We start from the raw sequence: 27,488 nt of genomic DNA, 5'->3' as shown, positions 1-27,488 counted from the left end.
GATGCTCTTGTCCTGGGAGCAGGTGGCGGCAGCCTAACAGGCAGCCAGAGCCCAGGGAGCAAAGACAACCCCCAGGGTACGCTGAGCTCCTGCGGCCTGGGGCAGGGCCGGGCAGGTGGGGCGGCCCACCCTGAGCCTCGGACAGCCCAAAGCCAGGGAAGGAGGGAAACCTGCACGTCTCCGGGGAGGGCCATCAGCTGACCAGACTCCCACCCACCCTCCTCCCCCTGGCTGTTGGTCCTGCCCAGCCAGTGGGCACTGGTCCCCAGAGCTTCTCCAGGATGGGCAGGCACCTGCCTCCGTGCCTGGGGCCGGCCCCAGCCCCTCGGCGCCTCCTGCCTGCCTCTGCTCACCCTGGATGGCGGCATCCCATCCGGCCAGGTGCCGAGCAGGGCGACAGACAAGAGGATGCCCTGTGAATCCTCCACCACGGCGAAAGCCCCACCAAGGCCCCCTGAGAAGGATGCACGAAGCGCACCTACCGAGGCGAAGTGCTGCACGGGGTCACTGACGTACAGCATGGTGGGCGCCCGGGGGTCTGCACACGCCGCGGAGCTGGCGTGCTGCGGGGCGAGGCATGGGGATGGGTGGCCGGGGAGCCGGGGGCAGGGGTGCAGCCGCCCGGCAGGGTGGACCCAGGCAGAGAGGCTCCGTGGCTAGGCGGGCAGAAGCACAGGACGCTCCAGAACATGTGGGCTGGCCGTGGGCACTTTGGCCCTCTCCATCTGCCTTGGTGCTGTCAACTAGCTGCATCTAACAACAAAACGGGCGGCCCACCCCTTTATTCCTCATGACTATTCATCAAAGTCCAGGGCAGGCCTCAGCTTGCCCACTGCTGGGTCGGACCGCACCAAGGCGGCTGCGCAGGGAGGGGGCGGCCGCGGTGCCGCGGGCCGCCTCCACAGTGAGGCTGCGCCTGGCTCCTTCTGACATGCTGCCCACGGGAGGCCCTGGGGGCCACAGGCCTCCACCCCAGAGCATCAGGGGGCCAGCCCGGGCCCTCAAGAGCTCGGGAGGCAGAGCCAGGCCACCCCACAGGGAACAGATGGTGCCTCCGGCCCTGCGCCCAGGGTGGAGCGAATCTCACTCCTGCCTAGGGAATGCGGTGGTCCTCCGGGGCTGCCCCAAAGGGCTGAGCAGAGACGAGACGCACTCGGGGAGACTTGCTGCCTGCGGGACCCCACAGGGAGCCTGGCAATGGATTGAGCAGCTGGGTGTGGCCCATGCAGCCCAGAGCCCGCGCCCCAGATGCTGCCCGGCCTGCCGCTGGCCGTGTCCCCACTGCTGCCGAGCCCCGGAATGAGAGGGAGGTGGTCCAGAAGGAGGACTGCTGGGGCCCCGCCCATCGCAGTGCATGGACGGCACTGCCAGGGTCTCAGAGATGGGGGCCCGCCTCCCCGGCGGCTACGCGGTGGTCACCACCACTCCCTTTCTGGAGGAACCATCCACTCTAACTTAACCGTCTTTGACACGAAGTTGGCAGAGGGACTGGGATCATCCCTGGAAGATCAACCGGGCCCAGATCACGTGCAAGTGGATGTGAAGTTTCCAAGCCCCCAGAGCCCAGCTGCTTCCACCCCCCAAGGAGAGCTGAAAAACTCGCAAGGTGCTGAGAAGACGGCACGGAGACCCCGTCTCTCTCCCAGCCTGTTCTCGGCACATCCCGGGGAGCTGGGAGCAGTGGGGTTATGCAGAGGGAGGCCAGCCCGAGGAGCCCGCGACGTGTCCAGCCCCCCAGCTCCTCTGGCTGAGGGAAAGGGGGATCCCAGGCAGGGGACGTGCAGCCAGGTGCTGCCCCCAAGGGGCTGGGCCGGGAGCCCCCGGCTCAGGCTCTGGGGGCCTTGGCGGCTGCAGCCAAAAGCACAACTCAGCACACGCGGCCTGAACCCCCGTGACTGCGTGTGGCCATGGCTGTTACTCCCAATGCACAGGTGTCCCTCACTCACAATGAGAGATCAAGGTTTGTGGGGCGGACCGATGTTCAGGAAGGGGGTCTGCAGCGCGGCCCAGGGTGCAAGTTCTGGCCAGAGGCAGCGGCCGAGAGCCTTCCTGCCCAGGATGCCCGCAGGCGGGAAGGCCAGGGCCGGGGGGTAGGGGGAGGACTGTCAGTCAGTGAGATTCCTGTGGGTGTTGCCAGGGCTTCTCCCAAGAGGGCCGGGGGGCTTGGCAGGTGGCTGGATGGAGGGACACACAGGTAGGTAGGAGAGGGAGGGGGAGGGCCTGGGGTCAAGCACAGGGCGTTGTGCAACATTGGGCAAAATTCGAGTTGATCAAAAGGGACGCTATCTGGCTGGGCCTGACCTAATCAGGGCGACTTCCTCCTGATGGCTTCAGGAGCGAACTGCCAGGCTGTGGAGGGACCACGTGGCAGGGTGCGGCGGGCGGCCTCTAGAAGCTGAGAACAGTGGCCCTGGGTCAATAGCCAGCAAGAACCTGAAACTGAACTCTGCCAACCACCAGAGCCTGGAAGAGGTCCCAGGCCTCCGACAAGACGGTAGTCCTGGCTGATACTTTGAGTACAGCCTGGTGAGACCCTGAGCAGGGGGCCCAGTGGGGACATGCAGGACTCCCGACCCACAGAAGCCATGAGATAATAAACGGGTGCTGCTTTAAGCCCCGCCGTTGGTGGTGATTTGTCACGCAGCACAGCTGAGTAATACAGCAGGAGTGTGAGCATGCAGGCAAAGACCTTGGGCAGAAGGCCAGGGCTCCGAGGGACCTTGGACGGCTGGCACGGCCGAAGGGCAGCCTTGGCCTTGGTCTGCGCTCTGGGGCTTAGGCCTGCAGGGCACAAGGCAGGGCCCAGGAGGGGCTGGCCACACGTGTGCCCAGACCGGAGGCTGCCCACAGGGAGGCGGGGTCAGGTCGGGAAGACCTCCTCTCTTGAGCCCTGCTGGAAGCACTGAAGGCACAGGCGCCACGCCCCACCCACACTGCGGGGGCACCTGCGGCCTGAGAACCAGCACGGTCCCCACAGCGTGAGCCTGGGCCAGACTGGGATTCCCAGCACGAATGAGAGCACGTTTCCAGCTCTCAAAATGCCGGAGCTCCGGCATCTGCCCCAGAGCGTCACCCGCTTCCTGTGCATTTATCCAAAATCCTGGCCATCCGGGGACAGGGACGGGGGAGCCGGGGCCTCTGTCCCCAGGAACTCCTCCTGGCTTAGTTCTCAGCTGCCAGCGCTGCCCTCCCAAGTCACCCCACCGGGCCCTCGGCGCCTGCTCTTCTGAATTTAACTCACCGGGGCTCCACCTCACTGACCACTTCCGCAGGACTCGCGGCAGCAGGGCAGGGGGGCTATTTTCTGGCACGGCCCACCTGCGCAGGAAGGGGTGAGTCACCAGAAGGGCACCAGTGATGTGTCAGCTCCAGGTCAAACTCCTTACATCACCTCCGGACACCCACAGGCAGGTGGCTCTGTGATCTGGTGGCTGGCGGGGCTCTCTGTCCCTGAGCTCCACCCCCGCTTCCTGGGGGCAGCAGGCCCTCCTTCGGCCCACCTGACCCCTCTGGGGGCTGGCTCTGTTCCCTGACAATTCCTGCTCTAGGGAGTGTACATACCGGCCTGTGCCCTCCTTGCTCCCAGGCCTGGGGAGAAACGCCCCCTCCCCAGGCCAGGAAGGCCTGTCCTGGGTGACCGCTGGGGTCTCAAGCCCCCGAGTGGCTGCAGGTTGTAACCCTGGTGTCTGTCCCCTGCATAGCTCACTGGGCACCTGAGGAGGGGCCGGCGGGGCTCCAGGGTGGATCAGCCCCCAGACACAGCCCCCTCTACGGCCCAGGCGCCCACAACAGCTGTCACCAGAGAAAGGCACCAGGAGAGGCGGGAAGGGATGCAGGGAGTGGGCAGGCATGGGCAGCCAGGGTGGCAGGAGGCACTCAGACTCCGGGAGGATGGGCGGGGGAGACAGGGAAGGGATGGTCAGGGAGGAGAGCCCGCCAGCCCCATCCTCAACCGAGCTCCCCTTTCCTCCATCTCCACCTTTTGTGCGTCGTCACAGCTGGCCAGAGCCCTGCCCCCTTCCGTTTTTTTGGAGGCTTTCGGGATCCCAGTGCCCCCGTCAGGGATTGAACCCAGGACCCTCGGCGGTCAAGGCGCCAAGTCCTAACCACTGGACCGGCAAGGAAGTCCCCCTGCCCCCGTTTTGTCCTAAGGGACACTGAGAATCAGAAAGCCAGGATGGCCCAAAGCCCAGGCCCAGACCCAGCACGGGGTGCATATGGCCACTGCCTGCTTGGGACCCCATGAGCGCTCACCATGGGGGGCTTTATCCTGTCCATGCTCCTCTCAGACTGTGAGGGCCTCCAGGGCCAGGGGAGACCCTACAAGCTTCCCCTTGTCACGGCACCCGCCGGGGGCCCAGGAGTCACCTCCCACCTCATGTCCTTTGGGCAGCCCTCCTTTCGAGCCCACAGGAGGCCAGGTGTTCCCCTCTCTCCTCTTGCAGGAGGTGGGGGCCTATTTTATAGGTGCTTGTCGTGGGTGAGCCGCCCGGGGTCTACAGGGACAGCTAGAACTGGAGGCCACCACACAGGGCAGGAGCTCCACCAAAGGGCCCCAAGGTGGGCCTGGGGCGCCGGGTCCTTCCCTGGCACAGCGGGCTCTGGGGCTGGAAGCAGCTGCTCCTGGGCCCTCCTTGGCTCCACTGTTCTGGGTTCCAGGGGGAACAGCTCTCTTAAACTCAGCCCTTGTCCCTGGTCTCACCATCATGTCTAGTGTTTGTCACGCTTTCCTACAGGTCAGGCACCATCAGTCATCCTCGCAACCCTGGCTTAGATCCTCACTGGCCCATTCTACAGACAAGAAAACTGAGGCCCAGAGGGTCAAATAACTCTCCAAGCAAAGAAGAGGCAGGGGTGGGATCTGACCTCCGAGCCCCCGACGCCCTTTGCACCATCTCAGCCCTGTGGTGTGGTGGACCCTGGCTGCAGCGACCTCACGGAGTTCAGCGTCCCCACCAAGAATCTGTGCTCTGGGACTCCTCCGAGGCCGAGGGGCCAAGTGCTCCCATAGGGGCCCTTCTCCTTCTCCTTTAACTGCCCGACTCGGCTTCCTCAGCTGCCCAGCATGGGAGGAGGGTGGTCCGAGGCCCCACAGGGCTGGCGGAGCCTCTGCTGGGACCCCACACGGCCTGTCACCCCAGCTCCCCAGGTGAGGGCACCGAGGCTCAGAGACATGGGGACTCGAACCCGGGACAGACTGGCTCCTTGGGCGAGGCCCCTCCCACTCTGCCTGTTCCCACGGGCCACTGAAGCGGCGCTTAAGGGCATCCCGGGGGTCCCCAATGGTCTGTTTCCTGACAGGGCCGGGGGTGCTGCTCAGGAAACTGCAGGTCCGGCAGGAAGTAATCTGCTTAGTCACCAAGGCAACCGAGCAGGGTGGAGACCCAAGGCCCCCAGACCACAGTGTGTGCCACCCCCAAGGACCAGTGTCCCCCGACGCGAGGACTGTGCCTGCCTTAGCCTCAGCCTTTTGCTGGATAAGCCCCACGACCCGGCGAGGGGGGGTGGTCCCAGAGCCTGGGGCTGGGGTACGGGCACCCATCATCTCAGAGGACCGCGGCCAGAGGGAGCGGCATGGGGGCCCGTGTGTGTGTGTGTGTGTGTGTGTGCGCGCGCGCGCACGCGTTTACGTGGGCCTGAATCATGACTACAGGGCGGGTGGAGAGTGAGAACTTTTGACTCTGCAGCTGCTGCTTTCTTGACCTGGGGCCTGGCCTGGGGAGCACTTGACCTGTTACCAGCCTGGAGGAGGGGCTACCCCCCTCCCCGCTGAGCCCCAGGCTTTCCCTGACGAGGGACCTGCTGGTGGGTGGGGATGCAGCCACGGGGGTGGGGGTGAGGCGCTCAGGAGTCCCCACCCGCACCCCGGCATCACCAGGTCGCCCTCAGCAGCACAGCGTCCGCCGGGGCTGTGTTCTGGCCAGAAGGACAGGCCTTCTCGGCCGCCAGTCTGGACTTTAAGACAACACCACCCAGTTCAGCTCTGCGGGGCTTCCTGCCTGCACCCTGGACTCCGTGGGCCCCTGCTCCAGGCCTCTGGACGCATCAGGCAGAGGCCCTTCTGCGCGGCAGCTCGGCAGTGGGCTCTGCAGCCGGCTGCCCAGCTGTCCAGCTGTGTCTCTGAGCCTCACCTTTCCCTCTGGGCTGCGTTGGGCTACATGAGGGTGAGGGCTGGGCTACACGCCAGGCCCCAGACCAGTCTCTGCTCTCACGATGTCAGGCAGGGGTCAGGATGAGGCATTCGGAGGGGGCCTGGCTCCCCCCACCTACCCCTGCCCCCAGCCAGGGCCAGCGTGGTTCTGGGCATCCCCACCTCTGGGAACTTGCAGGACTTTTACTAAGAGGCATGTCACTACCTGATAGACTCGGCCCTCTTGTTGGCAGAGGTGAGAGGCCCCATCCTGGTTACCCCACGGCTGGTGAGAGGGGTGTCCTGCCCTCCCTGGCCCAGACCTGCTCAGCATCAGGCATCCTCCCTGGAGGGGGGCGTCCCGCCCCACGGGAACCCAGAGCTGGTCCGCTCCTGACACTGGGTCGTCGGGGTCTCCTGGGCCTACTGTCCTCCAGGGGGTGAGCCGGGCAGCTGGGAGGAGGGGAGGTGGGGGCTTCTGGAACTACAGAGACAGGCCTCTTAGGAGACCGCATTCAGGGGCCCTCCCTCCCTGGAGCCTGGGGGCAGCTCCTGTCTGTCCCCAGAGTGGATGTAGGGTGAGCGTCTGACAATTTGCTTTTTGATTGTAATGTAAGTGCCTGACATTAGGCTTTGGATGGGTGAGGCACCCGCTTCAAAGACGTGCACCTCGACAGCTACACAACTAGGTCAAGAGCCCAGCTGCCTCATCCCTGAAGGCTCCCTTTCAGAAAGCCCTGGGTGACCAGATAATGGACCTTGGAGTGACCCCACTTCTCCCTTTCACGGTTTAATTCCACTGTTATGTTTCAAATTCACCAGTAACGAATCAACCCCCCAAACCCTAGGCACCCCATCCTCAGCCTCAATAAAGGCAGAGCCCTGGGTCTTCTCTCCCTCTCTCTCTCTCTCTCTCTCTCTCTCACCCCCCACCCCACCCCGCAGTGCAGGTAGTAGGGCTCAGGTGAACACCCCAGGCATCGTAGCCCAGAGCATCGCTATTGACAGGCTGAGACCCACCCAAGACAGTGGCGCCAGGACACTGATGTCTAGGAGGGGCGACCGGGACCGTGAGAGGTCAGGCCCCTGCCCCTGGGGAGATGTTGGCAGACAGGAAATGGTCCGAAGGGACAGGGCGGCACTACCTGGCCCCGCCCAGGCCCAGCGTCTGCCTCGGTTTCCTCACCTGTAAAATGGGACTATAACAGGCGGATGTTTCTGCTCTGATGGTGTCCTGAGCAGAGGCGGGAGGCCTGGGCTGGGCAGGCAGATCCCTCAGGTCCGCTCTGAGGGGCTCCTCAGAAGCAAGGACGTCACAGGGGGCTCGCTGCCCCCCAGACCCCCACCCGCCCCGGTTGCGTCTGCCCGAGCAGGTGCCTTCTCCTCGCCCCATGCGGGCCAGCGGGCCCTGGGCCAGCCCAGCATCCGAGACGGACACTGACGTAGGGCGTGGGGACCCTTCCTCGTCCCCCACCCCCTTGGCCCTGGCTCATTCTCACGACCGGAGCCCCCATGGTCCCCACTGTTCACCAGATGCCTTGGACGGGTACGTGTTGGGGTGAGGGCTCCGATCTGGAAGGGGGCTTTAGGGAGATGGGGCCAGACTCTGAGCCCCCTCCCCGCCTCCAGAGTTCCCAGCTCCGTCTCCCTCCTGCACGCTGGCCCTGGCCTGGTGTGGTGCCCCGAGGCCACTGTGCTGGGCTGTGGGGGCCAGCGGCCATCCAGGGAGCCGCCATCTGGGGAGCTGCAAGCGGCAGACCCAGGTGCTTCCCTCACGCACTTAGCCAAGGTCCCACGACAAGTCCCCGTCCGAGGGAGCTGCACAGCAAGCCTGTGGGCAGGACAGAGCAGCCCCGGGTCCGGCAGAGGCTGTCCCAAGGAGGTGACCACAGGAGGCGCTGGGGACGGCAGGAGTCGCTGGGCCTCCCCGGGGCCAGGGGTCCTTATACACCCTTCTTGTGTCTCTCCTGCCCCCCACCTCCTGGCCCACCAGCGCCTGGCAGTGGGCGGCCAGGGAGAGAGACAGGAGTATGGCCACCACCCGGTTATCACAACCCTCCTCCAGCGTGGCAAGGCCTGAGACACCGCAGGGCTGGCGGCTGTCAGGGCCTCAGATGCCCCTGCATCCCCCATCCAGCCTCCCTCCTCTGGAAACAGCAGCTCAAGCTTCCTTTGGGGCGCTCTTCCCCATAAGTCAGTGCCTGTGGTGGGCAGAGCCCACAGCACTCCACTCCATCCTGACCCTGTTTCAGGGGACCCAGGCCATCAGAGGCACAGGGATGGCTCAGCGATAGGCATTCAGAGATAGGCATGCTGGACTCTGGGCAAAGAGGGGTCCTTCCCCACAGGGAGGGGGATGCTGATGGAGCCTTTACCATGAGAGGAGAAGCTGCCTAAGATCAAAGCCACCACGGGGGAAGCAGAGCAAGAGACAGAGAGGCAGCTGTTTGAACACCTGGATCCAGCCACGCCTGAATTCATTCATACACCTGGATCCAGCCATGCCTGAAAGGCTTCCTACACCTGGATCCAGCCATGCCTGAAGGCCTTCCTACGCCTGGACTGACAGTTACATGAGCTGATACATTTTCCACTTTGCCATCTGAAATGAGCTGACAAACCCAGAGAGGAAGCCGTACACCTGAGAGCCTGTTTCCTGGTTCTGCAGGCTCCCAGGACAGGACAGTCCACATTTACTGCCCCCTACCCCGAGTCCTCCGCAGAGGGCAGCCCACTCACCATGACAGAAGTGGTCATGCCCTGCAGGTGGAAGACGTCCATGCTGGCCTCCGCACCACCCACCACCTCATCATTCCCCTGGCCCGACTGGGGAAGGTCAAAGTAGGTGCTGTCCGGCTCCCTAGACAGAGGAGGGAAACAGAACAGGGAGCACAGCCATCAGCCCCGATGGCCCAGGCCTGGAGCTCAAGGCCAGCCCGCAGCTCCTGGGGGGGCCTCCCTCTCCCACCTCCACGGATTCCTTCAGCCCCTTGTCTCCTCTGCTCCTTCCCTGACCCTCAGCCCTTGCGGCCTCCGGCCCCCTTACCCTACCAGCCTCTCCAGGGCTGGTGTGAGCGCCAGGGTGGCGTGGCCACACACAGGCTTTGTCCCCTGGACCCAACCCCTCTGGAGGGCTGGTCAGAGGAAGAAGCCCAGACATTGGACCCTGCGTCCCCAGGAGAAAGCCCAAGGCAGCGGCTCCCCGCCCAGCCCCCGAGTCCAGCGGGCTCAGAGGAGGTACTCACAGAGAGCTCCAGAGGTGCTGGAACGTGGCCCCCTCGTCGGCGGCGGTGGGCTGGGTGGACTGCGACATCTTCCCACTCCCGGCCGAGGGCAGCTCGCTCTGCCAGGAGGAAAGGACAAGAGTGCGGGTTGGGAGGGCATCCTCTGGGCTCCGCAGCCAGCATCCTCGGGCGCAGGTGGTAGGCGGGGCCGACGATGACCCCTCGAGGACGCCCGGGCGCGCTAACCGGGCACACGCCCTTCACCCAGCCCCTCACTTCATCCTGCCCTTTCTGGGGGCGGGAACCGAGGCCTGGGCGTGGGCAGCCTGGCTTCAGACCCGGCTGGGGGCCTGGGCAGCAGGAGCTTCTCAAAGCCGCCACCCGTGAAATGGGGGTGAAAGAAGCATCCCCTCATGGGGCTGCTGCAGGGCCCCTTGGGAGCACGAATTTCAAGTCGCTACTAGGTAAGTCAGAAAGAGAGAGACAAATACCATAGGAAATCACTTACATGTGGACTCTTACGTACAAAACAGAAACAAACTCACACAGAGAACAGACTTGTGGTTGCCAAGGGGGAGGGGGGTGGGGGAGGGATGGAGGGGGAGTTTAGAGTTAGCAGATACAAACTATTATATATAGAATAGATAAACAACAAGGTCCTACTGTACAGCACAGGGAATTATACTCAATATCCTGTGATAAACTGTAATGGAAAAGAATATGAAAAAGAATGCATATATGTGTATAACTGAATCACTTTGCTATACAGCAGAAGTTAACACTACTTTGTAGATCAACTATACTTCAATAGAAAATAAATTTAAAAAATAAAAATAAAAATAAATACAAAACAAAAAAATAAAGTCTCTGCTGTGCCTGGGTCATAATTACACTGGAACACACGTGGTCATTATTATTATGAACTGCATCTCTAGGTTTGGCCTGGGGGGTGGCTCAAGCCAGGTTTGGGGGCTCCCAAGGCCCCAGCAGCTGGCGACAGCTTAGATCCCGGGTGCCCCGTGTGAAGGCCATGTGCAGGGCCCACCGGAGGCTGGAGCCGAGGCCCTGGTACGAGCCTGGCTGTGCCCGATTGCTGCAGGCTGGGCGGCCTTTCACCTCTGATGTGGGATCCTTGCGTGCGGCCTGGACACAAAAGCAGTGTCAACCCCACGAGGCAGCCGCCAAGGCCGAGGCCGAGAAGCTTCTCTGTCACTGGAGGGGGTCACTGCACGAGTGGCCCCCCTTCAAGGAGATGCCCAGGGCTTGGGGTGCCCCGACTCAGTGCCTGCTGGCCTTTGTCCCCACTGTCACCCCTCCTGAGGGCCTCCATGCCCACCCGAAGCAGCCACCCAGGAGGAGGCGGCGGTGACCACACCGGGCACATCTTGAACACTTGTCCTACTGTAGGGGGGAGGGGCAGGGAAACCAGAGCCCACCCTGCCCACTGCTCCCACCCAGGCCAAGGCAATGTCTCCCCTGGGCCAGCCTCCAGGCTCTTGGCAAGGGGCCACGGGAATCAGCTTGGCCACCACCTGGCAGGGCCCAAGCGGGCAGGCCTGGACCTGCCCACGGCCGTCGGGGGAGGGAGGGCGCAGCCTGCAATCTGTCACTTTGTCTGTCCCCAGGCGGTGGGCCCTGAGAGAGGCCGGTGGCCTGCTCCCGGGGCTGCCACGTGCCAGGCCACCGTCCCTGGAGCAGTGGCATGAGCTGGGAGGGGCCGGGGCCGAGCAAGGATGGCCGGGACAAGGAGCTTGGAAAGTGCTGGCCACAAACCAACTCTCCAGCAGGCTCGGAGACCACTCCACCCACTCTCAGGAGACCAGGGCTCAGAGAGGTTATGTGACATGCCGAGGTCACACAGCACAGCTGTAAGTGCAGGGACAACCAAGTGGTTTTCTCAGAATTGGAAATTAACTTAGTCATGCCTCCTCCCCCCCTTCACCTCAAACCCTCAGCACACAATCCACAGGGTTTTAACAAGGGGCTGGTCAGCGCTCATTTGCATGCCTCCTGTGCTGCGGAGATCACTCCCATTCTGGGCTGAGCTATCCAAAACCCAGCAGAGCTGAGTAAGGCGTGGAGCTGGCCATGTGGTAACGCAGAACAGGGTGGACTTGGTAGGAAGCAGAACACGCCGGCCGGAGCAGGCGTGGAGCAGGCCACCGCGCCGAAGCTGGACGGAAACCCACCCTCACCCACTCTCCGTGGCTGGTCCTTTTTGGGTGAGCAGAGATTAGTCAGAGTGGCCTCTTGGTGTGGGCAGGGTGTACCAACACGAGGCTCAACTGGCCCAGGCCATTTGGTCCCACTCCCTTCATTTTGCTAATGGACCATCTAAGCCCAGAGACAGACAACGCCTTGACTAACATCACACAGCAAGTGGACGGCAAGATCCTGTCTCTGGTCACGGCAGCACCATTCACAACAGTGGAAAGGTGGAAACGGCCCAAAGGTGCATCAACGGATGAACAAATGAACAAATCCTGGTCAGTCCACACGCTGGAATATTACGCCATCATAAAAAGGAATGATCACTCACACCGGCTACGTCACTATGAACCTCAGAACATCATGCTGAGTGAAAAAGGCCCGTGTTATATGAGTCCATTTATGAGATGTCTGGAACAGGCGAGTCCACAGAGGCGGAGGGCAGACTGGCGGTTGCAGGGGCTGGGGGCGGCGCATGGGGGGAGACTGCTGGAGTTAAGATAAGGGCGATGGTTGCACAACACCGTGAATGAGCTAAACGCCACTGGGGGGTTTGCTGTAAAGGGGTTAGCTTTATGTTATGTGAATTTCACCTCAATAAAGCTGCACGGAAGTTAAAGACACTTTCTCCCTGAAAGCCCAGCCCCAGTTCTCAGCAGCTCCTGCTGCCCAACATCTGGGGAAGCAAGTCAGCACTGGGAATCTCCCCAAGGCCCCCTCCCTTCCCTGGCTCCCACACCTCCCTCCCCCCAGAACAGCCGGGAGGGGGGACAGAGAGCCCCCACTCCGGGGGACACAACCAGCATTTTCACCCCACCCCCTGCTTCACCCCAAGCTGCCGGGGTCAGAGGCGCCTGTACCACACAGGCCGGCTCTGGCTCGGGGACAGACCTGCAGGTGCCTGGCCCTCTGGGGAAGCAGGAGTGGGGGGGCGGGGGTCCTACACCCACCCCACCAGCCCTCACCACCAGGACTGCAGACGGAGACTGCTCAGCCTCACTGATGCGAGGGGTGGTCCAGGGTCACCAAACTCCACTGCCCTCAGCAGATCCTGCTGCTTCTGCCCCAGTACATCCTCAAACCAAGGACTCCATGTCTGCTTTTAGCCAACACCCCGGGGACTCACAGTGACTCTAGGACAGACCCCCCTCCCCCGCCGGGGGGGAGAGCATCACACAGGTTCACCTCACCCACTGAGGGGGCCCCTTTGGCTGTCCACCTGAGGATGGCACCAGCCTCTGACGGTGACTTCCACGCAGGTTCTCCATCGGCAAAACGGGTCCAGAAACCTGCCCTGCCTTACTCAGAGGACCCGGGGGACTTGACCCAGGAAGCCATGCCGCGCGCATACCTCCAACTTCCCTGGAAAACTCTGAAGAGCAGGATGCACTGGGCTACGAGTGACAGAGCCGCAGACCCAGTCCCTGCAGGCGCCACGGAGCACCCGCCACCTGGGCCGGAACTGGGCGTGAGGAAGAGGCACGGCTGAGGTCTGGCCTCAGGCTGCCCCCCCCAACTGGAACCCCTCCCAGAGCTCCATGGGCCCAGCCCTCTCCCCCCTAGGGCAGGGACAGTATATTCCCTTTACTCACTAGCAGCATTTCAGCCAAGGTGGCCAAGGTTTGCAGAGGTGAGAAAAAGAAAGCAATTCTAAAATCACTTCCTGCAAATTAAATCCAGTTTTCCCGACATGCACTTCAAATTTGGAAATGTGCTCACAATGGAAACTGCTTTTGCAAATGACGCGAATCATTTAAAAAATCGCGTGTATGGGGGGGAGAGACCGACTTTCGATGACACCTCTTCAGGTGGCATTAATGATGCCACGAAGTGCACATGCACGGTGGACAGCTGTGATTTTCCATGAAGATGAAGTTGCTCTGGGAAAAAAAAAATGCATCCTGTTGCACCGAGAGGGGTCCAGTCCTGGTCAGGGCCGGTCTCCAAGGGAGACGTGGGTGTGAGAAGGTGGGGTACGGTGCTGGTGGGGGCTGGACTCAAGGAATCCCTGAGCCCCTGCCCCCCGGGAACTGCCGAGTCAGAGGCAGCCCGAGAAGGGCAACGTGTGGCCCCTTCTCACAGCAGCTGAGCCGGGGCTCAGGCACCTCCGACCTGCCCCAGCTCCCCGTGGGCTGGGGCCACTGAAACCAGTTAACCTCAAGGAATTTCCAGCAAAAATTTGTGACCCTGGAGAGGCGGGGCAGGGGCTGTGTGGCCCAGAGCCCTCAACTCAAGCTGGAGTGGAGACACAGCTCCACACCCCACTGACTTTGGGTGGCTCGGGGACGCCCCGAGGTCTCTGAGAGCCGCCCGGGGAGGGGATGCGGCCCTACATCCTGCAGCGCACCACGGCAGAGAAGGTTCCAGCCCAGAGGTCCGGTGCCGCGGGGGAGAAGCGGGCCAGCTGCTGCCAGGGCCCCAGGCCCTCACACTGCCCTGTTGGGCAGGAACCGCCACCCCGGGGCAGGAGCTCAGAGGCCCAAGCTACCAAGGGTCCCAGCTGGGACTCGAGCTGCAGCCCAGACAGCTGGGGGCCTTGCCCCACAAGCAAGCGCAGCCCTTCTGCCCCAGGCTGGTGGGAGCTGGAGGCCCCAGGGGGCAGCAGCTGTTCCTTGGCCGGCTCTGCTCGACCCTCTGAGCTCGTCCTCCACGAATCCCGGCGAGAGCTACAGCCTGCCGTGGGCTCCTGGCCCTGTTCCCACAGGTCCCCTTCTGCCCCCCGGCCCTGTCCCCACGCACCCCAGCCCGGGCGGCCTCCACGCTCAGCCTTGGTCCACCGTCCACTCCCCACCCCATCCTTGTCCTGCCAGGCCAGGCTTCCTCCAGGAAGCCACTGTCCTCCCCGACTCCAGGTCAGGATGCCCCTTGTCCTGCCCCCCCATCACCTGGCAGGTGGCAGAGCACAGAGAGCCCTTCAGCTTTGTGGCCCCCACGGGCAGCCTCATTGGTCGGGCAGGATTTTGAGGCCTCTGGTTTCCCTGTCCCCTGGGCCCACCCCTGCCCAAGGCCCCAAAACCAGCCCCCGTAAACTGGGGTCCTTGTGACCCTCCCAGAAGGGACACCCCATCCATAGAGCGGGGCCCCCACCCACCTGCAAGAGCCCTGGTCCAGAGTGTGGACGCTTGGCCTACGTGCAGAGAAGGACAACTTGGGTCACACGCCCCTCCTCCACGGCCATCTGGATGCCAGCTCTGGGGGAGGGTGTGCGGCCCCATTCAGTTTAGTGGGGAAAGACCCAAAGAACTCCACCCTGCCACCCACCCCAAAACAATCCATCTTGATTGGCCTCAGTCACATGCTGGTTATTCCGGTGGGTCTGTCCCCGGTTATTTCAGTGGTTATTTCAGTAAACGAAGGCAGATTGAAATCTAAGGGGCAGGTAAACCTACACCATCTCAGGAGGGACCCCAGGGGCCTTCCTGGGCCCCTTCCCATACCCTGTGGCCTTGTCTTGAGGGGACAGCAGAACGTCCCAGCGTCCAAAAGTCCCCCTACCTGGGCAGAGGGGTCAGGCGGCCATCACACAGGGACACAGGAGGCAGGAGGCCCTGCTGTGACATGGCGCTGTCCCCGGGCGGCGGCCCAGATGAATTCCAGCAGGACACCCGGCGCCCAGCCTCCTGGGCCCTTGGAGCTGAGGGGCCTCTGTGACCCCAGCCAACCCCGGGAACGGGAGGCCCTCGCCCAGTGGGGCCGGGGCAGGAGTCCCACCTGGAATGGTGGCCAGGAGCGTGTCACCCTCAGGGAGCAAAGGGCAGTGGCCATCTTCACCTGCCCCTCCCGCCCGCGCCCAGCCACGTGGCCACGGAAGACTGCGCAGCCTCTGTCCTCGCTGGCCCTGCAGGCGGTGGGGTGGGGTTAGGACAGGACCCTCGGCCAGGGCGGCACCTGGGTCTCCTGCGGAGAGACTGGGCCTGCAGGGCCTGGGAGGAGGGCACGGCTGAGGCCTCCGTCACCCTGTGGGGGCTCCCTGCTCCCCCTCTGCCCGCTCTGGGGAAGCCCAGCACTGATGGTGAGAGACAAATTTAGCCTCCCCACCCTGGGGCAGGGTGCACTTGTGAAAGATGAAAACAGCTGGAGGTGCCCGATTAAGCCGCCCTCTCTCCCTCCTGGGCTGGTGCCCGTGGGGAGGCGGGGGACGCAGAGCCTGGGAGCGGCCCCAGGAATCCCCCAGCCCCGCTGCCTCTTACCCGGCCGCCAGCCTCAGTCCCGGTCCCACAGCCAGGCCAGGGGCGGGGACGGCCTCCCTCCGGCACCTGGGCCCAGTTGGGAGCACCGTGGGGTTGCCCGGCAGTTTCTGTTTGAATCTGACGGTTGGCCTAGCACCCACGTGAGGCAGGGAGCTGGGTGGCGGCACTCTGACCACGTGGGCCTCACGTACTTCTGGAAGGAAATGGCTGACCAAATCCCCCAGGGCTGCCAGGCTCCAGGGTCACCCAGACCTTTGCTGGGAGAGGTTCTCGGCCGAGCTAAGGGTTGGGGACCCAGTGGCACATGCCCCCCCCCCCCCACTGCTGCGACCAGCTTCCTGGTGGAGGAACTCATGTGGCCAAACCAAACAAAGAAACACTGGAGCACGGCTGAGCCCCACCATGTCCTAGCAGGGCAGTGCACCGCGCAGCTCATTTCACTGGCCGACGTGGAAACATGCACAGAGAGGTTAGGTCACCCACCCAAGGGCACACAGCTGGTCAGAGCAGGGAGTCCAACCCGCCAGCTAGCTCTAACGTCCTTGTTCTTGACCTTGCCCTCTACCTGGCCTCTCTAGGAGGTGAGCAAAGGAGGCCTAACTCCTCCCCAGCCTGCATTCTCACCCACACGCTGCTGGGAAGTCCCTGGTCCACCCCTCCTTCTTCACCCGCACATTGAGGCCCTACCCACATCCGGCCCCGCCCCCCCCGGCCCCCCCCCCCCCCACCGCCCCGTCCTCTGCTGACCTGCCCATGGCTTTCCTCCCATCCCAGCCTCCACCCTCAACATGTGCAGGTCAGACCTGGACACAGGGCTCCTGTCCCTTGGTTTTCTGCTGTGCAGCTCTGCCCTGCCTGCCACACTCCCAGCCAACGCCCCTCTCCCCCTCCGTCCACGTAGCCCACCTCTGCCACTCTGCTCTGTAGCTGTGTGACCCTGGACCGGTGTCTTGCCCATTCTGAGCCTGTTTCCTGTGATGTGTGGAAAAAGCCAAAGCACTCAGCAGGGCGCTGATACAGGCACAGACTAGGAGCTCGAGATACGGGAGTGAGTTGCAATTGACCAGCGGTTACTGAGGATCAGGGTAGCAGTGGAGGAAGAAGAATAAACCTGCCCTGGTCCCAGGGGCAGCAGAGGGCAGAAGCCAGGTCTGTCCCTGGTTCAGTTGCAGGGACCTCCCCATTAGTGGGTTCTCGAAGACCGAGGCACCTGCAGAAGAATGAGTGGGACCCAGCACTCCATGGCAGCATAAACCCAGGGGGAAGAGACAACCCACCCGCTAGAAGCAAAATAATGGATTCCTACTTGGGCTGGTAGCTGGCACGGTGCCCCTGAGCTTGGATATGCCGCGATCCCACCTGCGCCACAGTGTGGGGAGGCTTCCACGGCAGCACCCAGCCACCTGTTGGGGGGGGCCTGGCTGGAGGAGTGGGAGCAGAAGTGAGGGTGTCGGTGAGGGAGGTTCAGACCAGCATGGGGCACGGGAAGGGGACCCAGGAGGCGGGAAGCTGCAGGGCTGGGAGCCTCACGAGGCTGGAGAGGAAGAGACGCTTGACGGTAGAGCGGGTGTCTGACCTTTCAGCCGTGGCGCGCTCCAAGTGAGAGCCAAGGGTGGCCAGGAGTGGACAGAGGAGTGGCTGGGCACATCCTGGACTCCTCCGTGTCACTGCCCACCTCCAACCCCGCCTCCACAGGGATCTGGAATTCGGCACTCCCACCCACAAGACCACCCTAGTCCCAGATCCCCTCAGCCCCCACCCCCGCCCCCGTAAGTGCAGCAGTCTCTTAGCCAAGCTCCCCGCTTCTGCCTCAGCGAATGGCCCAACAGTGGCCAGATGTAGGTGAGGTCATACGCCCCACCCCTGTACCCCCTCCACCAGGTGGAAGAAGTCAACTGCACTATGACAGACTGTAGCTATGACATAAGGTGTCATAATTCTGAGAACCGGCCTCAGGGAACTCCCTGGCGGTCCAGTGGTTAAGACTCCATGATTCCACTACAGGGGGCACAGGTTCGATCCCTGTTTGGGGAGCTAAGATCCCGCATGCTGTGCAGTGTGGCCGAGACAAAAACACAAACAAACAGAACTGGCCTCAAAGAAATGGGAACGAACTGACCCTGGAACTAAAGGCTAACTGTACTTAAAACAATCAGGATGACGCTGGTCAGACCACCGCATGACCAATTTCAAGATGACGGTCAGAGCTGACTGTGCTGTTTCTGCATGGAGCCCCTCCCTCCGTCTACAAAAGCTCTCGCCCCCTGGTTGTCAGTTGGGGGCGGTGGGTGGGAATCAGCCCTTGGGGGATTCGGAGGACACGGAGCCCTTGCTCCGAAATAAAGCAACCTTTCCTTTCCACCAACCTGGCCTCTTTTTGGCTTTTGAGCCACGAGCAGCCGGACCCCACTTTCGGTAACACTCTCAGCCACCCGGCTGCCAGGCACTCCTGCTCTTTCCGTCTGTCTCCTCCAAGGCTCCCCTCCTCCCCTCTTGAGGGTCCCACCTCTACATGCCGGTGTGCCATGCTCTGTCCTCCAGAATCTTCTCTTCCCCGGACAAGCATCTGTGCTCCTTCAACCATGCCCTGCACGGTCATTCCCAAACCATTGGCCCCGCCTGGCCACCCTCCTCCAGACTCCTCCACATTCCTTGAAGGGAACCCACTCAGCTGTGTCCCCACCCTGTGTAGACTCCTTGCCTCCTACCCTGGGCTCCTCACTATGGGCCCAGGATGCACTAATTTCCTGAACTCTCTACCCATCCCCACTCAGCTCCCCGCCCACGCCCCAGCCATCGGGGCTGTGATTTTTTTTCGAGAGCTCGATCTGACTCATGCATTCCGTTCCTTGCTGGCTCTGAAGTCAGCTGACCTCTGACGTGACTTCATCCAAGTTGCCACGGCATTGGTCCATCCATCCCTCACTCACTCCAGGAACATCTGTCCCAGAGAGCCACCACTGTGCCGCCTGCCTCCCTGCCTCCCACGTGTCCCCATCCCATCCCCTGGGCCTGGGGCTCTTTCCGATAACGACACCCAGCATCTACCGTGTGCTCACGCAGTGCCAGCCCCAGCCTGGAGTCCTCTGTATTCCTTGATCTCAGTCTTCAAAGTAACCCCGAGACAAAGGCACTGCTGCGCCCCACGTTCCAGATGTTCTGACAGAAGCGCGGAGAGAGGGGACCGCTTGCCCAGGGCCACTCAGCTCAGAAGCGCCAAGGCTGGATTTGAGCCCAACTCTGGTTAGGGACCACCTAACCCCTTCCCACCAGGCAGCCCCGCCCTCCAGGGGCCTCTCTCGGGGGGCAGAAAGGAGAACCAGCCTTTCCCCCCACAGTGTAAAGGGCACCCTGAGGGGTGTGGACAGGCCCAGGGTCAGCCCAAGGGTAAATGAAGGTCCACATGAGTTGTCATTTTCGGTTTCACAAGCTGACGGAGAAGGGGCACCAGTGCGGCAGAGCTCAGCCAAGGACAGGCCCTGATGGCCCTTCAGGTCAGGGGGAGGCAGGAATAGCCAGGTGGGCTGGAGAGGGGACAGGATGCCCAGAGGCCTTGGCCACAGGAAGGGCGCTGGACCTGCAGCTGTGGGCCTCAGGGAGCGATGAGGGGGGTTCGGCTCCCAGAGGGATGCGGTGGGATTTGGGTGAGGAAGGTCACCCGGGGGGCACATCGTGGGCTTGGCGAACCCAGAGGCTGGTGGTCAGCGAGGCAGGCCTCGGCTGGGTCCAGGTGAGGCAGTGGGGGGCATGGGCCACAGGGATGCAAGAGGGGGCAGGAAGGGATGAGGACCCCCCTTCCAAGCCAATCCACGTCAGGTTAATGCACTTTTGAGCTCAGCCCTCAACCAGCTGCAGACTCAGGCGCCTTCAGCCACCCACCAGCTGTGTGCACGTTCAGGCCTCTGTCTTCTCATCCGTAGAATAGGGAAGTCACACCCACCATGCAGGGCTGACCCACACAGAAGCATCTAGCAGGATTCCCGGGGTGTCTTGAGGTGCAAAGGCGGCTCCTGTCTGACCTCTGGGGCCGTTTGGAAAGCTGCTATCGGTTGTCTGTCAGTCAAACCCTCATCCCCCTTTCCACTCAAGCTCCAGAGGCTGCTTCCTGAGCCAGCCACTGGTGCCCAACCCCCTGCCAGCACCATCAACGCGCACGCACACGTGCAGGCACACCCATGTATAACACCTGCACATGCACACTCTGCCTTCATCACGGTGAACCCCCCACCCCAGCCCCTCCGCTCAAGTACGTGGCCCCGGAGGCTCCCCGGGCGTCCAGCCGCGTAGGTGGGACTGCAGTGGCCGGCGGGCAGCACAGAGAGCCGTCTCCTGCTGCCCAGCTCTCGGTGATGCCTGGGAGGCAGCCGGGTGAGGGCCAGGGTGGCCAGGGCGGGCTCCGGGGCCCCCGGTGGGTGAGGGAGCCGGGGAAAGCCGTTCTGGGCTGGCCCCGCGGGGCTGAGGAATGGTGGCCCCCAGCCGGGACAAGCCTGGCCATGCGGCCAGGGCAGGGCCTCTTTGGCAGGAAGTGGAGAGAGTTCCGATGGGTCCAAGGGGCTGCGGCACCAGAGTGACTTCTGTTCCACCCCCCACCCCCGGGCCATGCAAATTGCCCCGCACCCCCCTGGGGGCAGATGGCAGTGCCACACAGCAGTGGCTTCTCCAGCTTGCCCGAGTCCCATCAGGGGACCCACAGGCATGGCTCCCCCGCACTGGCCCGTCTGCCACCGCTGCCCCCAGGACACCCTGTTTCCAAGCGCCGGGTGGGAGCCAGTAGGGAGGGGCCTCTGCACCCCTGGGTGGCCCCAGGGAGCCCCAACTGGCGCCTGAAAGAGGAGGGCCAGCCCGAGCCAAGCCTACCTTGGCGGAGCCTGGGCCCTGGAGGGTCTGTGAGGAGGGAGACAGCCGGGAGGCCCTCGGCTCGTGGCTGGCTAGGCAGGCGGTGGCGGCAGCGTCCCGGTCGCCTAGGTGATGACTTTGGAGCCCTGGAAGCAGCGTGGCCGGCCTGGAGCCTCGGGGCAGACGGGGGCGGAGCGTGGCCAGGAGCCCTGGGGCCAGCGGCCGGCCTGTGTCCCCTGCTCCGGATGGATGCCACGCCCTCTGCACAGTGACCCAGAGGCAGCCCCGCCCAGAGCGGAGTAGAGCTGGAGGCGTGGGAGGGGAGCCACTGACTCCACTTGTGTCTGTGTGCTTTTCTTCTCCTCCTCTTTGTCGAAATTCAGAAACACACTCAGAAGTAGAGAGACTGGTGCAGTGAATCCACTGATCTGTCCCCTGGCCCCAACATCAGTCTGTCCTCCAGCCAAAGCCAATTCTACAAATTATATCATTTCACCTGTGGTACGTCAGTAGATGCTTCAAACAGACAAGGATCCATCTATGTTGATATCAGGTCCAACCATGAAATTGCTGATATTCAGCTCTTTTTCTCCTACCAACACACACACACACACACACACACACACACACACACACACACACACACAGAGTAAATTCAGATAATTCAACATAATACACAGCCACAATACCACATTCTGAATTTCCAGGACCAATTTTTAACTGCTGGTCAGAAGGACTTTGAGGAGGATGCAGATTGGGGAGACTAATCTACGTCATACACACTGTCCCTTCCCTCCCCGACAGTGGGCAGCAGCACAGAAAGCTCAGCCCAGCTCTGGGTGGACACGGCAAGGGGGACATTGCAGGTGGGATTAAGGACCTGGAGATGGCAGCCCCTAGGTTATCTGGGTGGGCCCAGTGTCACCAGCAAGGGTCCTCACAGAGGCAGGCAGGACGTTGGGGAGGAGAGAAGGTGCTGGGCTGTGGCTTTGCAGAGGGAGAACGGGGCCGCGAGCCAAGGAACGTGGGTGCCTCTAGAAGCCAGAAAAGGCAAGAAACAGATTCTCCCCTGGAGCCTCCGGAAGGAAACAGCCCTGCCAGCACCCGGACTTCAGTCCATTGAGACTGATCTCAGCCATCTGGCCTCCAGAACAGTAAGTAGGAAAACAAGTCCATGGTGTTGTAAGCCACTGAGTTTGTGGCAATTTGTTACAGCAGCCGTAGGAAACTGATACAGTCTCACATAACACAAATTTGGGAAGCATCATTTGCAGTGATCTCCCCATTTCCCGGGGCCCCTGGAACGGGCATTAGGGCCACATTAAGTCCGAGGAGAAACCCCTGGGGTGTAAGACGCTTTGCAGAATAGCAGCCCTGGGTTGGACAGAAAGGCGGTGACTGAAGACACGGCCAGCACGGGAGCCAAAGCCCTCGCCCTTCCGGGACGTCACACACACACATGCAGGCGTGAGGCGTTATGACCACTCAGCGAGAGTGAGCGCTGGGGGGAGGCAGGTGTTTCCTGGTTCTGGCAAAAGAGGCAGAGAAGCCAGAGGGATGCCAAGGCTCCCCCTGCCCCCACCCTGGGCTCTGCCAGGCCACCCTCAGCCAGCTGATGGCCACAGTGGGCAGGTCTTCATTGAAGCCCATTCTCAAGCTGAGACGGATGCATCTCACCATCCTGAGCTCCTGTGGGGTGACCTCCCGGCCCACCCCTCCCCCTCCACCCTCCCCCTCCCCCATCCCCCTCCCCCATAGAGACAGGAAAGTCCTGAGTTCCTCGAGGCTGGAGCCCCACCCTCAGGACTGGGACGGGTGACAAACCCTGCTCTTCCTCAGCAGAAACAAGGATGTCAGAGACCAAAGATGGGTGGGTGACCCTTGAGTGATGGTCACAGCTGGACCTCTGGCCATCAGTTCTGGGTGGGGCAGTCAACAAGGAGTTCAACCAGTATTTCGTACCCCTTCTCCCAACATGAGGCACGATTAGAGAGCTCCTCCTTGCCGTGGCCGGAACCCAGTGTCAGCCCAGGTGTGAGCCTCAGGGCAAGGCCTCTGCTCATCACCATGGAGAGGAGAGGAGAGCGCGGGAGGCTTGCAGCTATCAGCTTGTTTCACTTCCCTATTGCAGCCAGAACAGATGACCACACGGCATCTGTTTATTCTCGCACAGTTCTGTGTCTCAGGAGCCCAAACGGAGAGAGTCTTATGAGACTGAAGTCAAGGGGCTGGCAGGGTTGTCCCTTCTGGAGACTCCAGGATAACGGCTACGTCCTTGCTCCTTCAGCTTCTAGAAGCCGCCTGCACTCCTCGGCTCCGGGCCCCTCCCCCCATCTTGAGTTGCATCTCTCCACCCTCTGCCTCCATCGCATCTTCTCTCTGGCTCCAGCCCTCCGGCCTCCCTCTTAGAGGGGCTTTGTGATGACACTGGGCCACCCAGATTCCCCAGGGTTGTCATTCCCCATCTCCAGTCCTGGATTTAATCATGTCCCTTTTCCTGTGAAGTAAGTCACAGGTTCTGGGGATCAGGATGTGGTTGCCTTTGGGGGGCCATTCTTCTGCCTTCCATAAATGTCCTTCATTCCAAGACACATCTTGGGGGCCCGCTGTGCAGGGTTAGCTAAAAGTGCTCTGCGCCTTTAAGCAGAAACCCCTGCTCCCTGCGGGGTGGCGGCTGTGTGGTTGGGGAGCGGGCAGCAGAGGGCATTCAAGGCTGCCCCACACCCCTCCCACCTCCCTCCAGCTCTTAACCTTTCCCAGCAGCCCCTCCCCATACAAGGATAAGTTCCCAAAAATGTGTCTGAAAGTCGACAGTAGCCGGATCTCCGTGAATCCTCGCTGCCCCACCTGACACGTGACTCCCTGCGCACGGGGCACTGGAAATGGCACTCTACAAACACGACCATTTAGCCATCACGTCAACCCAGGAGAAACACTGCCATCTCCGTTTTACAGATGAGGACACTGATGCACAGAGAGGCTGAGGAACCTATCCAACATCACACAGCACAGCCGGGCCTAAAAACCATTAGGAAATGAACATCTGACTAAACTACCCATTTCAGATGCGTCCCGCGCAACGCACTTCCCGTGTTTCCTGGAATGCGCTTGTTTTTCAGGACTGAACCACCATCGCAGACTCAGGAGACCCCAGGAGCAGTTTGACCAAACTTCTGACCCACCTGCTGTGTGTCCCGCAACCTTCTCCCCGCTGCCCATGTTAGTTTCCAAATGCTGGCAGGACGGGCTTGGAGAAGCTGGTGCCCCAAAGCTGCCCAGAGGCCCTGCCATCTCAGCTCCGGGCACAGCCCATCCTGCTCCCAGTGGTCAAGACCCGTCCCCGCCTGTGGCCGTGAACAAAGGACGCTCTGGGCCACCGCTTGCTCCCAGGGGCCCTCGGCAGGGGGAGGCTTGGGCTCCAGCAAGCCCCCTGCGTATTTGCACAGTCAGCACCCTGCTTCCCCCTTTCGCTGTCTGGCCTCCGAGGAGCAGGCATCTTGGTTTTAAGCTGATAGCACTGAGGGTCAAGGCTGTGGGCTCTTAGCCCCCAGAACAGAGCCTGGTAAACCGTGGGTGCTCAGGAATGAATGACAAGTGATGGAAGGATGGATGGATGGATGGATGAAGAGTTAAAGCCCCTGCAGAATACTGCTTCCATCTGCTCCACATCTCTTTTCTGAACTTTGAAATCCAAAAAGCTCAGAAAACCCAAAGCCTTTCCTTAGGTCTGGGGCCGACGCCACTGGGCAGACGGACACAAGGCTCTTCATGGTCTTTGTTGCCATTTAGGGTAAACATCCGTGTGTGTCGTTGCAGAAACACGGGCGAGCTCGATTGTGGAGCGCTTCTATCAGATCCCTTTGTAGTGTTATGAAACAAACAATTCAGATACTATGTTACTTTTCTAAAATGGAAAAAAAATTAATCTGAATTCTGAAATATCAGGGGCTCAGGGTTAATTTGGACCATAAGGTAGGGCGGCCACATCAATTCTTTATAAGCCCCAGGGCCCGGCTACACTCCGAGATGCCCAGATAAGCGTCCCTCCCTGGGACCACCGAGTGCTGAGCTGGCCACATCCTCTCCTTATGGGGAAGGTATTTTCCACTCATCGACCAAAGCCAACTTTTGACAGGTCACATGGCAAATCTGGGCTGGCTGATGCCAAAGTCGGCCATGCTCGCCGTGACTTTTGTCACTTTTTACCTCTGTGGATTTTTTTGTCAACGAAATGCTGTTGAGTAGCACAAATTTCAAAAGGTCCAGGCAGGGCCAATCCAGTCTCTCCCACTCCGTCCGTCCCAGACCCAGTTCCCGTCCCTGGAGGCACAGCTGCCATCACTTCTAGGGAGAGTGGAGTCGTCAGGAGGAGAGAAACGGAATGGAGAGAGGTTTAATGACAGCAGAGGAAAGAAAGAGGAAGTCGGCAACCTGAGGTTCTGTTGGCCACTGAAAATGACCCTGGCCAGAGAGTCCCCAAAACTCTGAAAAGACAGCCTGCCAGGATCACAGGCGCTACCCACACTCTACTCACATGGGGTCTTTCTTACACTTTCTTTAACCTGCACGTTCCACCTCTTCCTATTATTCTCATCCTTTCAAACATCACATGGACCAGGTGACGATTAGGCAGTGTTCTTGGAATTACGCTGACTTCAACCTTCCAATTGTCTCTTTGGCTATTTTTATCAGAATTCATTATTTTCACATTAATCCAGTTAGCGTCCTGTTTACCAATACCTCGTTTTTAATTTGCAGCTTCATTCTAAAGGCTCGGGGAGACTTTCACAGCCCGCGTTCTCCTCCTTCATTACCGCCAAGTAATTAGGCAAGGAGTATCCCTGATCAGAAACTAAGAAGCCAGGAGCAAGTTGCAGCTTGCCTGACTCCGAAAGAAAAAAAAGAAGATGGAGTCTCTCCTAATTACGGGGGTTTTGTTGGTTGTCATTGAGCGGGAGAAGCAGAGGAGGTGAGAGTAAAAGGAGAAGGGCCTTTAATTACAGGGCCTTGCAAATCACAGCGCAGTAAATACCTAGGGGTTCCTCCTCTGATCTGCATACTAATGACTAGCGGCCCTCCTTCTGTCCTGTGGGGAATTGTGCTAAATTTGCATTGCGCATAATGCAAATGACCGAGGACTCTAAGCGCCGGGCTGCCTGGTGCAGAGAGGGTGATTTGATTTGTTTATTTGTGTCCTGCCTGGGAAGCCCAGGCTTCTAAAACGGGGAGCACAGCTTGCCTTCCTGTAGTCCCAAAGGCTCTGCAGAGACCCCTCTCCGGGGCCGACAGACACTCTTCAAGCCACCCGCCCCTACATCAACACACTGGGCCCCGGGCTGCCCTCCTGGTCCCCATGCTGGCCTGTCCCCCACACACGCGGGAGCGGCCTCCGTCTGGCAAATGGGCACTGCCCAGGTGAGCCCGGAGGCCGGGAGGCTGCCAAAGAGAAGCCTTAGGGTCTTTCTCACGCGTCTCAGCCCTGACGGAGAAAACAGCCCAGGAAGCCACGTCTAAAATCGCAGGAAATCAGGCAGGAGGGGTGACAGGGATCTTCTCTGCCCTCCCCGAAGGACCTATCGCAACCCAGGCATCCCTGCCCCCAGGAGAAGCCACCTGCCCAATTAGCCAGAGGCCTCCCCAGATGCCCGCCCCACAGGGCCTGGCACCTCGGAGCAGCAGGTGAGCAATTAGAGCCCCCGCCCCCTCCCCACAGGCACCCGGGGCCTCAGGGAGTGACCTGCTGGCTGGCGCTGGGCGGGGACACACCACGGACAGGTCCCTCCCTCGTGCAGCCACCCCGAGCAGGACCACAAAGGAGGGACCCCTGGGCACCCAGCCCAGCCCTGCCGCCCAGGGCCCTGCACCCAGGCTGATGAGAGGCAGGATGGGTGATGCCCAGGTGCTCTGTGCCTGACTGTTGGGGACAGAGAGGCTGGACCAGCCTTCCCTGGGCACCTTGTGCCTGCCCTCCGGGGCTATCACGTGTGTTCCCACGGGCCACTCAGGGGAGCCCCGGCTCGGGCTCCTACAGCGAGGAGGCAGGTGTGTGCCCCACCGCCCTGGGTGAAGAGGCTGGGGACTTGACCAAGGCGTGGAGGAGCCAGGCCTGCCCTGGACTGCTATCTGGACGACCAGCCCAGGGTCCTGCCCGCTGTGCCCTCTGTCCTCGGTGTGCCGGGGATGGGCGGCCAGACCAACCCCTGCATCCGATTTAGTCACTTGATCCGAGCTTTTCAGCTTCACATCTGCAAGTGGGGTGAACGCCCAGATGCATGTATATCAGAGGGGGCACGTATGAATGTCTACTGTCATGGTTATAACTCGTCCTCGGACCCAAAACACGGACGGGAGAACAGAAGAGGCGGGCAGGGCTGAAGCACGGTTCTCCCTCCGGGGGCCCCGCCCCTCCGGCTCCCAGGTCCATTCCGGGGCTCACTCTCTGGGGGACCTGATTCCAAGTCCAAGGTCCACAGCGTGTCCCAGCCACCGACCCTCTGGTGCCGCCCGAAACGTCCACTCCACGGCCCTGAGACCTGCCCTCGGGGCCCCCATCTCCTCTCTCCGAGCCTAGCAGAGCCTCCCTGCCGCTTCACCTCTCTCCTGGGTCCGGTTCCCTCCGAGGCGCCTCCCCAAAGCCCCTCCCCCGACTCCCCCACCCCCCCCCCCGCAGGCTGAACTTCCCGCCCGCCCACCTCTAAGCGCTTCTCTGGTACCGATGGCCCAAAGCCGCTGTGTGTGTGTCTGTTCTCCCTCCCTACTCTGGGGGCTGTGGTGACCCACGCAGTCCCCGGGGAGAGGGGGTGCTGGGGTTTGAAGCCTGCTTTCCAGGATGCAGGGGCTGTAGATGTGTGGGGAGGGGTAGGATGGGGAAGAGCCCGTAAGCTCGGGGAGCGGCCCCTG

The 27,488-nt window shown here is 61.5% G+C and overlaps 1 protein-coding gene across 1 annotated transcript in view; it reads right to left on the bottom strand.

Moving 5' to 3' along the window:
• Positions 1-20,819, bottom strand: part of TP73 (tumor protein p73) — a 58,025-nt gene extending 37,206 nt beyond the window's left edge. Inside the window, exons 1-3 of the mRNA XM_068537699.1 lie at positions 20,610-20,819; positions 9,376-9,473; positions 8,870-8,990 (exon numbers count right to left, since the gene is read on the bottom strand). Coding sequence (XP_068393800.1) covers positions 8,870-8,990; positions 9,376-9,443 — 189 coding nt within the window. The 5' untranslated portion in view covers positions 9,444-9,473; positions 20,610-20,819. The remainder of the gene's footprint in view (positions 1-8,869; positions 8,991-9,375; positions 9,474-20,609) is intronic.
• Between the last annotated feature and the right edge of the window lie 6,669 nt (positions 20,820-27,488).

Source organism: Eschrichtius robustus, chromosome 3 (genome assembly GCF_028021215.1).
Source record: "Eschrichtius robustus isolate mEscRob2 chromosome 3, mEscRob2.pri, whole genome shotgun sequence".
Lineage (NCBI taxonomy): Eukaryota > Metazoa > Chordata > Mammalia > Artiodactyla > Eschrichtiidae > Eschrichtius > Eschrichtius robustus.
This window is presented reverse-complemented; position numbering and strand designations above follow the sequence as displayed.